Source organism: Leiobunum rupestre, chromosome 2 (genome assembly GCF_980474605.1).
Source record: "Leiobunum rupestre chromosome 2, qqLeiRupe1.1.hap1, whole genome shotgun sequence".
Taxonomy (NCBI): domain Eukaryota; kingdom Metazoa; phylum Arthropoda; class Arachnida; order Opiliones; family Sclerosomatidae; genus Leiobunum; species Leiobunum rupestre.
Window position 1 is genome coordinate 66,260,263 of NC_143385.1, and position 16,585 is coordinate 66,276,847.

The 16,585-nt window shown below is 38.0% G+C and overlaps 1 protein-coding gene across 6 annotated transcripts in view; it reads left to right on the forward strand.

The window, feature by feature from the left end:
• Nucleotides 1-16,585, forward strand: part of rdgA (retinal degeneration A) — a 275,480-nt gene that overhangs the window by 144,383 nt on the left and 114,512 nt on the right. For 2 of the 6 annotated variants that reach the window (XM_090166206.1, XM_090166208.1), the window contains exon 1: nt 4,482-5,618. The exons of 2 other annotated variants lie outside the window; for them this stretch is intronic. In XM_090166206.1, coding sequence (XP_090022332.1) covers nt 4,618-5,618 — 1,001 coding nt within the window. In that variant the 5' untranslated portion in view covers nt 4,482-4,617. Of the gene's footprint in view, nt 1-4,481; nt 5,619-16,585 lie in introns of those variants that run through there. 2 more of the 6 variants (XM_090166205.1, XM_090166207.1) reach the window with 2 other exon arrangements.

A 16,585-nucleotide genomic window follows, 5' to 3' on the forward strand; every position in this document is an offset into this window, starting at 1 on the left:
GATAAATCGCGAAATTCAACAAAGAAGTCCAACAAGAAATCGCGAAATCGATAAATCTCGAAATCCGACGTTAAATCTCGAAATCCGACGATAAATCTCGAAATCCGACGATAAATTTCGAAATACGACGAGAAATTGCGAAATTCAACAATAAATCGCGAAATCGATAAATCTCGAAATCCAACGATAAATCGCGAAATTCAACAAAGAAGTCCAACAAGAAATCGCGAAATCGATAAATCTTGAAATCCGACGATAAATCTCGAAATACGACGATAAATTGCGAAATTCAACAAAGTCCAACAATAAATCGCGAAATCGATAAATCTCGAAATCCGACGATAAATTTCGAAATACGACGATAAATCGCGAAATCGATAAATCTCGAAATCCGACGATAAATTTCGAAATCCGACGATAAATCCCGAAATACGACGATAAATTGTGAAATTCAACAAAGAAGTCCAACAAGAAATCGCGAAATCGATAAATCTCGAAATCCGACGATAAATCCCGAAATACGACGATAAATTGCGAAATTCAACAAAGAAGTCCAACAATAAATCGCGAAATCGATAAATCTCGAAATCCGACGATAAATCCCGAAATACGACGATAAATTGCGAAATTCAACAAAGAAGTCCAACAATAAATCGCGAAATCGATAAATCTTGAAATCCGACGATAAATCTCGAAATACGACGATAATTGGCGAAATTCAACAAAGAAGTCCAACAATAAATCGCGAAATCGATAAATCTCGAAATCCGACGATAAATTTCGAAATACGACGATAAATTGCGAAATTCAACAATAAATCGCGAAATCGATAAATCTCGAAATCCGACGATAAATCTCGAAATCCGACGATAAATTTCGAAATACGACGAGAAATTGCGAAATTCAACAATAAATCGCGAAATCGATAAATCTCGAAATCCAACGATAAATCGCGAAATTCAACAAAGAAGTCCAACAAGAAATCGCGAAATCGATAAATCTTGAAATCCGACGATAAATCTCGAAAACGACGATAAATTGCGAAATTCAACAAAGTCCAACAATAAATCGCGAAATCGATAAATCTCGAAATCCGACGATAAATTTCGAAATACGACGATAAATCGCGAAATCGATAAATCTCGAAATCCGACGATAAATTTCGAAATCCGACGATAAATCCCGAAATACGACGATAAATTGTGAAATTCAACAAAGAAGTCCAACAAGAAATCTCGAAATCCGACGATAAATCTCGAAATACGACGATAAATCTCGAAATAATACGACGATAAATTGCGAAATTCAACAAAGTCCAACAAGAAATCGCGAAATCGATAAATCTTGAAATCCGACGATAAATCTCGAAATACGACGATAAATTGCGAAATTCAACAAAGTCCAACAATAAATCGCGAAATCGATGAATCTCGAAATACGACGATAAATTTCGAAATACGACGATAAATTGCGAAATTCAACAAAGTCCAACAATAAATCGCGAAATCGATAAATCTCGAAATCCGACGATAAATCCCGAAATACGACGATAAATTGCGAAATTCAACAAAGAAGTCCAACAATAAATCGCGAAATCGATAAATCTTGAAATCCGACGATAAATCTCGAAATACGACGATAATTGGCGAAATTCAACAAAGAAGTCCAACAATAAATCGCGAAATCGATAAATCTCGAAATCCGACGATAAATTTCGAAATACGACGATAAATTGCGAAATTCAACAATAAATCGCGAAATCGATAAATCTCGAAATCCGACGATAAATCTCGAAATCCGACGATAAATTTCGAAATACGACGAGAAATTGCGAAATTCAACAATAAATCGCGAAATCGATAAATCTCGAAATCCAACGATAAATCGCGAAATTCAACAAAGAAGTCCAACAAGAAATCGCGAAATCGATAAATCTTGAAATCCGACGATAAATCTCGAAATACGACGATAAATTGCGAAATTCAACAAAGTCCAACAATAAATCGCGAAATCCATAAATCTCGAAATCCGACGATAAATTTCGAAATACGACGATAAATCGCGAAATCGATAAATCTCGAAATCCGACGATAAATTTCGAAATCCGACGATAAATCCCGAAATACGACGATAAATTGTGAAATTCAACAAAGAAGTCCAACAAGAAATCGCGAAATCGATAAATCTCGAAATCCGACGATAAATCCCGAAATACGACGATAAATTGCGAAATTCAACAAAGAAGTCCAACAATAAATCGCGAAATCGATAAATCTCGAAATCCGACGATAAATCCCGAAATACGACGATAAATTGCGAAATTCAACAAAGAAGTCCAACAATAAATCGCGAAATCGATAAATCTTGAAATCCGACGATAAATCTCGAAATACGACGATAATTGGCGAAATTCAACAAAGAAGTCCAACAATAAATCGCGAAATCGATAAATCTCGAAATCCGACGATAAATTTCGAAATACGACGATAAATTGCGAAATTCAACAATAAATCGCGAAATCGATAAATCTCGAAATCCGACGATAAATCTCGAAATCCGACGATAAATTTCGAAATACGACGAGAAATTGCGAAATTCAACAATAAATCGCGAAATCGATAAATCTCGAAATCCAACGATAAATCGCGAAATTCAACAAAGAAGTCCAACAAGAAATCGCGAAATCGATAAATCTCGAAATCCGACGATAAATCTCGAAATCCGACGATAAATTTCGAAATACGACGAGAAATTGCGAAATTCAACAATAAATCGCGAAATCGATAAATCTCGAAATCCAACGATAAATCGCGAAATTCAACAAAGAAGTCCAACAAGAAATCGCGAAATCGATAAATCTTGAAATCCGACGATAAATCTCGAAATACGACGATAAATTGCGAAATTCAACAAAGTCCAACAATAAATCGCGAAATCGATAAATCTCGAAATCCGACGATAAATTTCGAAATACGACGATAAATCGCGAAATCGATAAATCTCGAAATCCGACGATAAATTTCGAAATCCGACGATAAATCCCGAAATACGACGATAAATTGTGAAATTCAACAAAGAAGTCCAACAAGAAATCGCGAAATCGATAAATCTCGAAATCCGACGATAAATCCCGAAATACGACGATAAATTGCGAAATTCAACAAAGAAGTCCAACAATAAATCGCGAAATCGATAAATCTCGAAATCCGACGATAAATCCCGAAATACGACGATAAATTGCGAAATTCAACAAAGAAGTCCAACAAGAAATCGCGAAATCGATAAATCTTGAAATCCGACGATAAATCTTGAAATTCAACAAAGAAATCCGATGATAAATCGCAAAATCGATTAATCTTGAAATCCCACGATAATTCCTGAAATCGATAAATCTCGAAATCCGACGATAAATCTTGAAATTCAGCGTGAAATTTAAATCCCGTACACATATTAGGTGAATGTCAGAACCCTCGATCAATTCAACACGACCATATCCATCCGAAGTTCGAAGACACCCGCGTGGCTACAAAGTACTTACCTTTCACGGTCGAATACAACCCCGCACCAAATTCCGATATTCGTAATATACGGCCGTAATTACATTACAACCCAGAAGCGAAACCACTGATTCTATTAAGTATTATCACCTTGCTGTATCCTCTCGGAGACTCTCCACCAATACCTCGCCAAACCCCTTTTTTTTAATAAAGGGCAGTGGATCTGAGGGGATGGAAACCTATACCCGATCTTAGCGTCAGGAAGGTCTCTCTATCTATCCGTGTACTCCAATAGCGGATGAAATATAAACCACGCAACCTGACACTGCACTCCCCGTAAATCCACCCGCAGGCTGTACCGTATCCTTCAATCCCTTCGCCCCGTTACCACGTTACGACGTTTTCAACGCGACTAGAGAGGAAACGGCGACGAAATCGTATCGATCAGTTCTAATACCGGCCGCTAGATGCCGCTAAGTACGAGTGCTCAAAGCTCAATCAAAAACGGTAGCGTTTTTAATAAAACTCCAAATCATTTCGCGACTATTAGGGCAGCCGGGGGGGTGGAAATCTTTTCCTATCCCCTGTTATCCGATAAAAAAAGGCACTTCTGACGTCAGCGCGAAGGGAGTCCCCCTAACGGCCGAGATCAGAAGTGTACACGTGCCTGCTTCTCCCGAAAGCGAGAGAGAACTCCAGCCAGAGAGCAGGTATCCCTGCCAAGCGTAGGAAGTTCCCCCGCGAGTCGCCGTGCTAATATGAATTATGGGGGGGAAATAATTGTTTATTATGACGATTATTTTTATAAACGATATCGTATCAATTTAATTTGAAAGCGTTTTCTCTCGCCCTTTTCAGCGGGAAAATAAGAAAGTGTTTTCTTATTATTCGTACCGCGAAATAAGCTCTAGAACTTCGGGAATTTTCGTTCTACCATCTGGTGTTTTGATAACCGTTGACGTCAGGTAGTGGCTTTTTTTCGCATCTCGTCCGGATTGAAAATGTTAGCGAGGGTGAACCCGACCGTCGGCTCCGTCGCCTCGGCAACGACCGAGGCTTCCGCCACCGTGGAAACCAATTCGAAAAGACTACGACCGATTCAACGTACGAAGATTCACCGATGAGCGCTAAAAAGTCGCGATCCGCGATTGCTATGCAAAAATTACGGGAGACCTTCAGGAGAACGCGCGGGGGTCCGACGCTCGACTCGCCGCTGCCCAGCCAGCAGAGTCTGCCCAGCGTGTCCACGGCGCCCAGCTCCATCCCGACCATCGAGGCCGGAGTGGCCAGTCTGGAAGTGCCCAAGACCACCCGCTCGGCCAGCTTCGACGAGATCCGCCTGAAGGCGTCGGTGTCTCCGGACGCCGACGACGACGGGGGCAATTTTCTGGACGTGCCCTCGTCCCGGAGCCAAAGGTCCAGGTCGTTCGACATCGCCACCGTGTCCTCGAGCTCCAACTCGTCGCGGGGCTCCACCAGCGAAGCCACGCAGAGTGTGGCCACCGCGGCCGCCGCCACCGTGGCGTCCTCCTTGGAAGTGCCGCGTTGGAGGATCCTGCGCAGGGCGTCGAGTGATAAGAACAGTTCCACGCAGTGCATCCATTGTCTGTACATCGAGGAATTGCTCCGCCAGAACCAGACCGTCGGCAGCCCGACCGAAAAGTCGTTCTACGTCAGTTCGGGCTCGGAGACCAACGACAGCGACACCAGCCAGAAGGAAGACTCGCTGGTGGACGATGACGACGACGACGACGAGCTGGAGGACGACGCCATCGACCCGGAGGACCCGGACGAAGACGCGCTCGTTAAATGTCCGGTGAAAGTCACTCTGTCGGTGCACGGCTTCAACGGCGGCGGTGACGACGGTGGCGAGTTGACGCCGCCCGCGGTGCGAGTGGAGCAATTCCCGGACTGCCCCGGCGTGACTGTGGTATCTCTGGAGGTGCCGATGTCCGCGTCGAAGCAAGTGCGGTCGGCCAGCGTAGACTCTTCCTTCTTGAAGGTGCCGACTCCGGACGACGAGATGGCCGCCGGGGCCAAACAGCACCGCAGTCGCTCGGTGGACATCGTGCTGCCCACGGCTGATTCCGGGTACGTGGTAAGGGCCTCTAAAGGCTCCAAGTAAGTCACCCAACCTTCTCTTTCTACGCCTTTAAAGATTCACCGTGTCTGCGTTTGTCGCGTAGTGCTGTGTATTGCCAAGTAGGTGCTGATTGCTCGCTCAGTTTACTCGTGGCTGATTGCGTGCTGACCGCGCTTTCGTTGCTGTATTCTTTTAGTGGGTGTGGGCCTTTGTGGGGTGGCTAATGACCGGGTTACGTCGTTGACAACGGTCAAGGTGGCTTTGCGAGTTACGATTGCTTTTCATAGTGATAATATTTACGAAAGAATATTATTTGCCCATTGATATACTTAGTGAAATATTTACCCATTGATATACTTAGTACAATATATACCCATTGTTATACCTAGTAAAATATTTACCCATTGATATACCTAGTAAAATATTTACACATTGATTTACCTAGTGAAATATTTACCCATTGATATACCTAGTAAAATATTTACACATTGATTTACCTAGTGAAATATTTACCCATTGATATACCTAGTAAAATATTTACACATTGATTTACCTAGTGAAATATTTACACATTGATTTACCTAGTGAAATATTTACACATTGATATACCTAGTAAAATATTTACACATTGATTTACCTAGTAAAATATTTGCCCATTGATATACCTGGTAAAATATTTACCCATTGATATACTTAGTAAAATATTTACCCATTGTTATACTTAGTAAAATATTTGCCCATTGATATACCTGGTAAAATATTTGCCAATGGTTATACCTAGTAAAATATTTGCTAATTGATAAACCAAGTAAAATATTTGGCCATTGACACGTCGATTAATAATCTAGTATTAATCTAGTAATAAAAGTTAACACTATTCGTAAATTTATTTATTAACACTTTCATCAACAAATCAAATCAGATTTTCATTACCCAAACGCTCGTCAACTATTTATAAATATGCGCGTATAAATTCATTATTGAATAAGCAATTTATTTCGGAATTTCTTTGTTAATCCTTAGAAAGGAAGTATCAAGTAGGATATGTTTGCAAAGCCATATTTTCTTGATGGGTCTTGAATCTTGAAAATTGAACCTTTTCCGTTGTCTAGGCAACGGAGTCTAGAAGCCAGAGAGCCTAGTGGTCACAAATGAATTGAAGAAATTTCACGTTCACCGGCCTTTATAATAATAATAATAATAATAATAATCAGCTAAGCTAATATACAAGGAACCTAGGCCCAAGTAATCTAGCGACTTTTAAAGATATTAATTCGGGTGGCCGGGTTACAATGCGTAGGAGGGTGGTGGCAAGCCCTTCATGCCACGCGAGCCCACAGCTCCCTACACTCACTATTACCGTTAACCTCTACAAGTTTTTATGGAAGGGGGAAACCGAAGATTTCGCAGGGTGTCCATTCTTCCTATATTTTATAATTTTTCCTATATTTCAATGCTTTATTTTATTTTCCTATAATTAGATATTATTTTGTATTTCGAGCGGTTTTTTCGAATTCCCCGCGTGCGTAGTTCGCTTTTCGTAATACAGATGGCGCTCAATGTACTAAATCCCTTTGATAAAATGTAAACTGCTTCTCCAAAGAACTGCACTGAACGGAATTAAGAATATCGTCGTCTGCTTAAAAGAAATTCCTTTTATATTAAAACAAATTTAAATTTCATTTATGCAAATTTTCCTATATGTTCCTATATTATAAAAGAAAATACTCCTATATTATCCTATAAATAGACTGTTGAATTTCGTATATTCCTCTAAATGTTTGGAACACTCAACGCGGAAGGAGTTGTCCCGAGTTTTCACCCCAGCGCCACAAACTGGGATCGAACCCGGATTTAATTGTTTCAGCTTGATTCTCCCGATATAGTTTATATTGTTTTATAGTTATGCATAGAACGTAAACTTCTTAGAAAAGACGTTAAATATAGAATCTTGTGACTCCCATTTCGAATTTTATTTCCGTTCTTAGAATTAATATTAAATTTCTGATCTACAATCGGTAGCAATCTTGGAAAGGAAAATATTCTAATAGTCGAAATACCGCTACTTATTTGGCAGAATTTGAGATTTGAGGGGAGCCCTTGATTGCAGTTTCTGTTTATCAGCGCCTCTTTTATCTCAATTCGGCTGAATAAAGAATTATTTAAAAGCGATTTCCTGATTAGAATATTTGTTCTGGTCGAGGTAGTAACTGAGTATATCCACAAGTCTATAATTACGTCGCGTAAGTGTGCCAACAGCTCCCTACACTCACTATTACCGTTCGCCGCAACAAGGTTTTATTTAAAGGGGAAGCCGAAGAACTCGGGGGAAAGCCCTCTTAATCAGTCGGGAGAAAAACACGTGGAAGGGCTGGTTCCTAGTTTTAACGTGATAGAAAAAATTGAAATTCGTTGATCAGGGTTGCCACAGTTTTTCAAATTCCCTGACTTTTCCTGGTGTTCCTTGACTTTTTCAGGTTTGCCCTGACCATCTCCGGAGATTTTCCCTGACTTACTTTGTGACAAAAACCTTTTACCCTGTGTTTTAGTAAGTGTTTCCTATTTGCAACCAAATTAAATCCCCTGACTTTCCCTGACTTTTAGACTAATTTTTAAAATTCCCTGACTTTAAGACTAATAGTTAAAATTCCCTGACTTTAAGACTAATAGTTAAAATTCCCTGACTCTAAGACTAATAGTTAAAATTCCCTGACTTTTAGACTAATTGTTAAAATTCCCTGACTCTTAGACTAATTGTTGAAATTCCCTGACTTTTAGACTAATTGTTAAAATTCCCTGACTTTTAGACTAATTGTTAAAATTCCCTGACTTTAAGACTAATAGTTGAAATTCCCTGACTTTTAGACTAATTGTTAAAATTCCCTGACTCTTAGACTAATTGTTGAAATTCCCTGACTTTTAGACTAATTGTTAAAATTCCCTGACTTTTAGACTAATTGTTAAAATTCCCTGACTTTAAGACTAATAGTTGAAATTCCCTGACTTTTAGACTAATTGTTAAAATTCCCTGACTCTTAGACTAATTGTTGAAATTCCCTGACTTTTAGACTAATTGTTAAAATTCCCTGACTTTAAGACTAATAGTTGAAATTCCCTGACTTTTAGACTAATTGTTGAAATTCCCTGACTTTTAGACTAATTGTTAAAATTCCCTGACTTTAAGACTAATAGTTAAAATTCCCTGACTTTTAGACTAATTGTTAAAATTCCCTGACTTTTAGACTAATTGTTAAAATTCCCTGACTTTAAGACTAATAGTTGAAATTCCCTGACTTTTAGACTAATTGTTAAAATTCCCTGACTCTTAGACTAATTGTTGAAATTCCCTGACTTTTAGACTAATTGTTAAAATTCCCTGACTTTTAGACTAATTGTTAAAATTCCCTGACTTTAAGACTAATAGTTGAAATTCCCTGACTTTTAGACTAATTGTTAAAATTCCCTGACTCTTAGACTAATTGTTGAAATTCCCTGACTTTTAGACTAATTGTTAAAATTCCCTGACTTTTAGACTAATTGCAGGAATTTGAATTCCAGGTCTTGCGGGTACTGTGGCAACCCTGTTGATCCCCCATAAGTATATACTCCCTTTAAGATGGGGAGACGAATTGTAAGCCTCTGTATCATGATAAGTAAGCGTTCCCATTCACCAGGGAAACGACCAGTTCCCACACCCATTGAATTAGTAATTAGATAGATAATCAATTTAATTGCTTTTCTATTCCGGATATATATTTACGTAACGGGCGCTGGTACTCGATACTCGGTCTAAATAATCAGTCGTAAGTAACCGCAGCTTTTACCCCTTCCTCCGCCTCGGACAGAACTGCCTTTCGAGCTTTAATGTTGGGGCTTTCGTGGGCGTAGGTCTAAAAGCTGTACGAAGAAGACAACATTTTTCTGGGAAGTGTTCCTTCTGCTCATGTTTTTAAAGTATTTGGTCCAATTTCTGCCCAATCGCTAAATGTCTATTTTGACTGAATTTTTCGTATCGGGGTTGACAAAGTGGCTTGCCAGACTTACTATAATTATCGTACGCGTACGATAATTTCGAACCTATTTTAGAGACGTACGATAATTTCGAACCTATTTTTTGGGACGTACGATAATTTCAAAATTATTTTTGGGATGTACGATAATTTCGAACCTATTTTAGGGACGTAAGATAATTTCGAACCTATTTTTGGGACGTACGATAATTTTGAACCTATTTTAGGGACGTACGATAATTTCGAACCTATTTTAGGGACGTACGATAATTTCGAACCTATTTTAGGGACGTACGATAATTTCGAACCTATTTCAGGGACGTACGATAATTTCGAACCTATTTTAGGGACGTACGATAATTTCGAACCTATTTTAGGGACGTACGATAATTTCGAACCTATTTTAGGGAAGTACGATAATTTCGAACCTATTTTTGGGACGTACGATAATTTCGAACCTATTTTTGGGACGTACGATAATTTCGAACCTATTTTTGGGACGTACGATAATTTCGAACCTATTTTTGGGACGTACGATAATTTCGAACCTGTTTTGGGACGTACGATAATTTCGAACCTGTTTTTGGGACGTACGATAATTTCGAACCTGTTTTTGGGACGTACGATAATTTCGAACCTGTTTTTGGGACGTACGATAATTTCGAACCTGTTTTTGGGACGTACGATAATTTCGAACCTATTTTAGGGACGTACGATAATTTCGAACCTATTTTAGGGAAGTACGATAATTTCGAACCTATTTTTGGGACGTACGATAATTTCGAACCTATTTTTGGGACGTACGATAATTTCGAACCTATTTTTGGGACGTACGATAATTTCGAACCTGTTTTGGGACGTACGATAATTTCGAACCTGTTTTTGGGACGTACGATAATTTCGAACCTATTTTTGGGACGTACGATAATTTCGAACCTATTTTTGGGACGTACGATAATTTCGAACCTATTTTTGGGACGTACGATAATTTCGAACCTATTTTTGGGACGTACGATAATTTCGAACCTATTTTTGGGACGTACGATAATTTCGAACCTATTTTTGGGACGTACGATAATTTCGAACCTGTTTTTGGGACGTACGATAATTTCGAACCTGTTTTTGGGACGTACGATAATTTCGAACCTGTTTTTGGGACGTACGATAATTTCGAATCTTTTTTGGGACGTACGATAATTTCACACGCGTACAATGGGATACGCGGTTTTCCATGATTGGATCTCAGCGTAAACGACCATGTAACGATAATTGTCGATAACTCGGTCTGAATGTAGAAATTGAAATTTTGGTAGCTTAAGGAAATAATCCGAAATATAAATTATTCCCCCAAAGCCTTCAAAAAGTCCCCCCCCCCCCCAAAAACCTTCAAGAAAGGTCCCCCAAAATCTTTGAAAAGGGTACCCTCAAAATCCTTCAAAAAGGGTACCCCAAAATACTATAAAAAGGGGCCCCCATCAAAATATTACGAAAAAGGTCCCCCATAATCCTTCAAAAAGGGTCCCCCCCATAATCCTTCAAAAAGGGTCCCCCTCAAATCCTCGTAAAAGCCCCCGCCCCCCAAATCCTTCGAAAAAGATCCCCCTCTCAAAATCCTTCGTAAAAGGTCCCCTGTCAAAATTCTTCGAAAAGGGCCCCCCCTCAAAATCCTTCGAAAAGGGTCCCCCCCAAAATCCTTCAAGAAAGGTCCCCCCAAAATCCTTCTAAGGGTCCCCTTCCTATGCCCCAAAAATCCTGGCGCCGCCGCTGCTACCTCCGAAATCGCCTTACTCGGTTGGTGGCTGTGTTTCCCAAGTCGTTGTTAATTTATTATTTTCCATTATTAATATTGTTTTCGGTACTTTTGACTAATTGATATATTTTAAAAGGGCTCGGCTGCAATGCCTTTACGGATGGCGTGTTTTTAGTTTGATAGAATTGTCTAATTTCGATATTGCGGGCGTTCCTACTGACCGATTTAATTTGTCTAATGTAAACCTTTTTCTCTCGCGAGTTTTATTCATACGGTCGGTACAACATGGTCGAATTTACCCTTATCACGAGAAGGGGGAAGGAAATATGTCACCGGCGTGCGCTTAAATCGCGCAAGAAAACGTCAGTTGTTGGGAACCAATCGGATACCGGGGGTTAGGAACTTACTGATAACATAGAAAGTGAGCTGCAATCATTGAATTTCTTCTGTTCATCTTAATATATTTTTAGTATTATATATACATTTATAATACCAAGAACGTATATATGTATAAGAACGTTGAACAAAAGGCATCGCTTGGGTCATGATGCAAACGGTTTCAGAATAACTCCGCCCTAAAACCCGCTTGCAGCGCGCGCTCGAACTAGAAACGGTTTTAACCTTTAGCGAGCGCCGCACGCGGTTTTTTGGGCTGAGCTATTCTGTAACCGATTGCATCATGGCACCAGGCGCCAATTTGATCGTTCAACGTTCTTATACATATATACGTTCTTGATAATACTAATAAAGCTGTCTTGTAACGTAAGAGCAACAAGTATAAATATAAATATATAAATATAAATATTAATATAAATATAATATATAAAAATATAAATATATAAATGTAATATATAAAAATATAAATATATAAATGTAATATATAAAAATATAAATATATAAATGTAATATATAAAAATATAAATATATAAATGTAAATATATAAATATAAATATTAATATAAATATAATATATAAAAATATAAATATATAAATGCAAATGTAAATATATAAATGTAAATATAAATATATATATATATATATATATATATATATATATTTGTATTTATATGTGTAAATGTAATGAAAAATCTTTATTTAAGTCTGCCATTGAAATACGTTATGCGATTCAAACCAATGAAAAATCTTAATTTAAGTCAGATATTTAAATACATTTTATGATCCAAACCAGTGGTAAATCTCGATCTAAGTCAGACATTGAAATACGTTATGTGATTCAAACCAATGAAAAATCTTGATTTAAGTCAGACATTGATGTAAGTTATGTGATCCAAACTAATCAAAAAGCTTAATTTATTTTAAATCAGCCATTCAAAAACATAATGTGACATAAATCAATGATTTAAAAAATAAGTTAATTTAAATCAACCTTTGGAATACATTTAGAATTAAATCAATGATTTAAAAATAAGTTGATTTAAATCAATGATTTAAAAAATAAGTTGATTTAAATCAAGGATTTAAAAATAAGTTGATTTAAATCAATGATTTAAAAAATAAGTTGATTGATTTAAAAAATAAGTTGATTTAAATCTACCTTTCAAATTCATTTAGACTTAAATCAATGATTTAAAAAATATTGATTTAACTCAGTATCGAAATACATTTTTATTTAACTTAATTAACATCTTAATTCCGTTGAAAGTAAAAACTATTACATTTATAAATCCGTAATAGTTCCCAAAATTAATTTGACGTGCAAAGTTTCGGAAATGGATATTACAGCACTTAAACTTTGGAGCTGGCGCCTTTGAAGTTGCTAACGCGGGTTTCGGTTCCATTAGCCCAAAACCATTCGGAATAAACGCTCTCGCATCACACAGTCACTGTTATCGCCGTCAATTCGGAATGGTTAAAATCGTAATTAGGAATTCTATAGTCGTTCTGCGAGCTAACTTACACTTTGCAATCCGACTTTTAATAAGCCCGATTTTGCAGGAAGTGAACCAACTCCTTCCGTACTTCCAGCAAAACGTCGGGTACCCCCTTTGACCCTACCTGTAACAAACCCTTAATACTCGGACCCCGTTGACCATACCCTCGCGCGTAGCATGGTCGATAATACCAGGTTGGACTCGATCTTAGGAAGATGAACACTTTGCATACTAAACTGCTAAAATGCTTCTTGCGCGTTGGAGCGTGGTACATACGGCTATAATGAACCTTAGGCCTGGGTTCGGATTTTTTACACACCTAATCCTAAGGGATTTGTGTGTATTGTTTTCACGTACAGTGTAGCCGATGCCGATGCCGCCGTATTTCACATAACTCTCCAAGAATTAGGCTTAGAAGGGCCGGGGATATATCAATCGAAAGGAAATATTATGCCCTCGGTAGCCCGTTATGAATTTTATAGATCGGGGGGCCCACAAGTTGGTCATTTGCCCATTTAGTTCTATATGGCGATATTCGACTTTAAATCTACACATTTTTTATTATATTAAGACTGACTTGGTTGGAAATTATATTTTTATTTAGTACTGATCATTTCTGAGCTACGTTTACGGTTGCGTTAAGAAATTTCAAATTTAAGTACGCACTATTGTCATATTTAAATTTTGTACCAAATGATAATAATAATAATTATATAATAACAATAATAGTAATAATTTATTTATTTGTTCTTCGTATGAGGTATATAACACAATATCTAAGGCCAAGTCACAAATGACTTTTAGGCCATTACCACAGACCGTCTAGACGGGTGTTTAGTATATTTTTATATCACAATGAAATAAAATAAAATAAAAAATATGTATAAGAATATATGTACCTTATTTCCAAAACCAGGTAACTCGAAAAATTCAATTTCGATAAACTTCCTCTCGGGTTTATTAAGTTGATGTACAAGATGATTGAAAATTTGTTCAAATTGAAAATGATTATTTAAAATAAAGTTTTAAAATCGGGGGGATTGTGTGTACCAATATGTCCGTGACATCTTGTTAAGCCTTTGCTAGTTGTTTTTCCTATATAGCGGACTTGTTAGGATTTTTCATACCCCTTCGTTGGGAAAAGGTTTTACCCTCCCAGGTTTTATGATTAATTGCTTTCTAGTATAGGATGTTGTTAAGCCTTTGCCTTGTTTTTACGACCTCTGTGTATGTAACGGAAATGTAAGGTTTTTCTCTTCCGCTAACTTGACTGGCTGACTGGATGGGTGAGGAAATTGTCTACGTTCATTTCTTTTGTTCGTCCTGCCCTCTATTGGTAATTCCTTATATTACATAAAGCGCCCCCTGACGGAAAGGATTTTTCTTCAGAATAAATAAGAACGTGCTTAATTTGTATTTAAATGACTTTTTGTCGGTTGGAAATTTGAAAGGAAATTAGTTCGTAATTAAATCATCTATTGGTAGAAATGAGGCGCGAACGCCATCTAGGGGTTTAATGAACTGGAAAAATATATTTGAAAAATCATTGAAAAAATGCTTAATAATATTTAATAATTTGATTTGTATTTAAATGACTTTTGGTCGGATAAAAATTAAGAAATTGGTTCGTAATGGAAATTCCTATTAGAGGAAGTGTTGTACGAAATCGTTGGGGTGCCCCTAGTGGTTTAAGGATGAATTATAGTAACTATTGACGATATTTAAAGGGGAACGGCCAAGCTTTTCCAAATATGGCCTTATTTCCGTATCAAAAGATTAACAAGAAGTTCAATATACTAACACGTACCTTTTTTTGTCTTGAAAAAATAGCTTTTGGCCCAAAAAGTTGAAACGAAAAATAACGCCAGGTGTTTGGGTTTGAATTTTCGCCGCCATCTTAGGGGCTGCCGCCAGCGCCCCTAACCCCGTATCGGCGATCCTAACTTTTAAAATCGCGCAATTTAGTCTTAAGTCTCTTATAACTGGAACGCGCGTCGCGTGCAAAACAATTTTTTCGCGTCTTCAGCAGCGCGCGCTTTTACGTTGTTTTTCTGTCTCGGCGACTTTTCACCAGGTGTCGCGGCGGACGCGCACTATACGATTTCCCGAAATTTCTTTATTTTATTAAAAATTAACCACTCAATATTTCTTGATGCAGTTTTCGCCATAAATTTTAGTTTTCAATGGGCTATAGAGCTATCTAACTCGTTAAAGCTTGACCGTTTCTCTTTAAGGTCATAAAGAATAAAAATAATCGGAAAATGCTTAATAGTGTTTAATAAGTAGCTAATTTGCGATAAAATATAATAAATACACGCGTGTAATCAAATTAATATTTAAAATGCTAGTCATTCATCGCTATGATACGTAAATGGCGCTGTAAAATTTGGCGTAACAGTTATTCAACGTTGAGTTTCATCGTCGTGGAGTGACTCTTTTAGATGATTCAAAATGGACAGGCAGTCGCTGAAACGTATCTAGTTTATATTTAAATGACATTTTATTGATTGGTAGCTTAGAAGGGCGGAAGCTATATAATTTAAACCGTACAGGTAGTCTTTTTTCGCGAGACCTCTGTGCGGGAAGATTGTAAATTTAATCCCTACAGGGATCTTCCGTGAAATAGTGGACCTTAAGCATTGGCAATATCATCAAAACAAACGTAAAAAAACTGGGGTGGGTTAAGCCTCGCCTATAGTCTCGTTAAGCCTCGCCGATGGTCTTGTTAAGCCTTGCCTACGGCTTCGTTAAGCCTTGGTGGACGCGAAATAGTAGGGGAAACAAACTGTAATGTTGATGTTTGCGAATCTTGGAATCAGCTGATATTACGCGCGAAATGTAACGCGTATAAACTCTACCTTCGTCTAAGCCTTTGTCTTTAACGGGAACTAAGCCTCGGCTACGAATTTTCCGAAGTTTTAACCCTAGGTCCTATGCATAATTCAGCGATTTGAAAGTAGAGTCTCTACCTTTTTTTTTTCGGCTTCGTGCGCCTCTGCTGGGAAAAGATTTAAACGCTAGTTGGACTCAGATAAGGAACTCACGCGATATGCCCATTACTCCATTTGTATGGCTTCCGTGTGGTGCTTCTGCGCTACGTTGTTTTAGGTGTTAAGTTTGAAGGTGTCCCGGGGCCCATTTGGCCTCCTGGCCCCGAGCGCGATAGCTTCATTTTCACCCAAATGTGTGCGGATGAACGTCTAGAGCTGAAAGTGTTACTTCGGCGATTTGCACGCCCCTTTGTGGCGTATTACCGAGTTATCGTTATATTAACGTGTTTTACTTTAAACGTGGTCTATCTTGTAGTTCGGAGTATTTCCTTCCATATTTAGGTTGTATCAAAGAATTTCACAT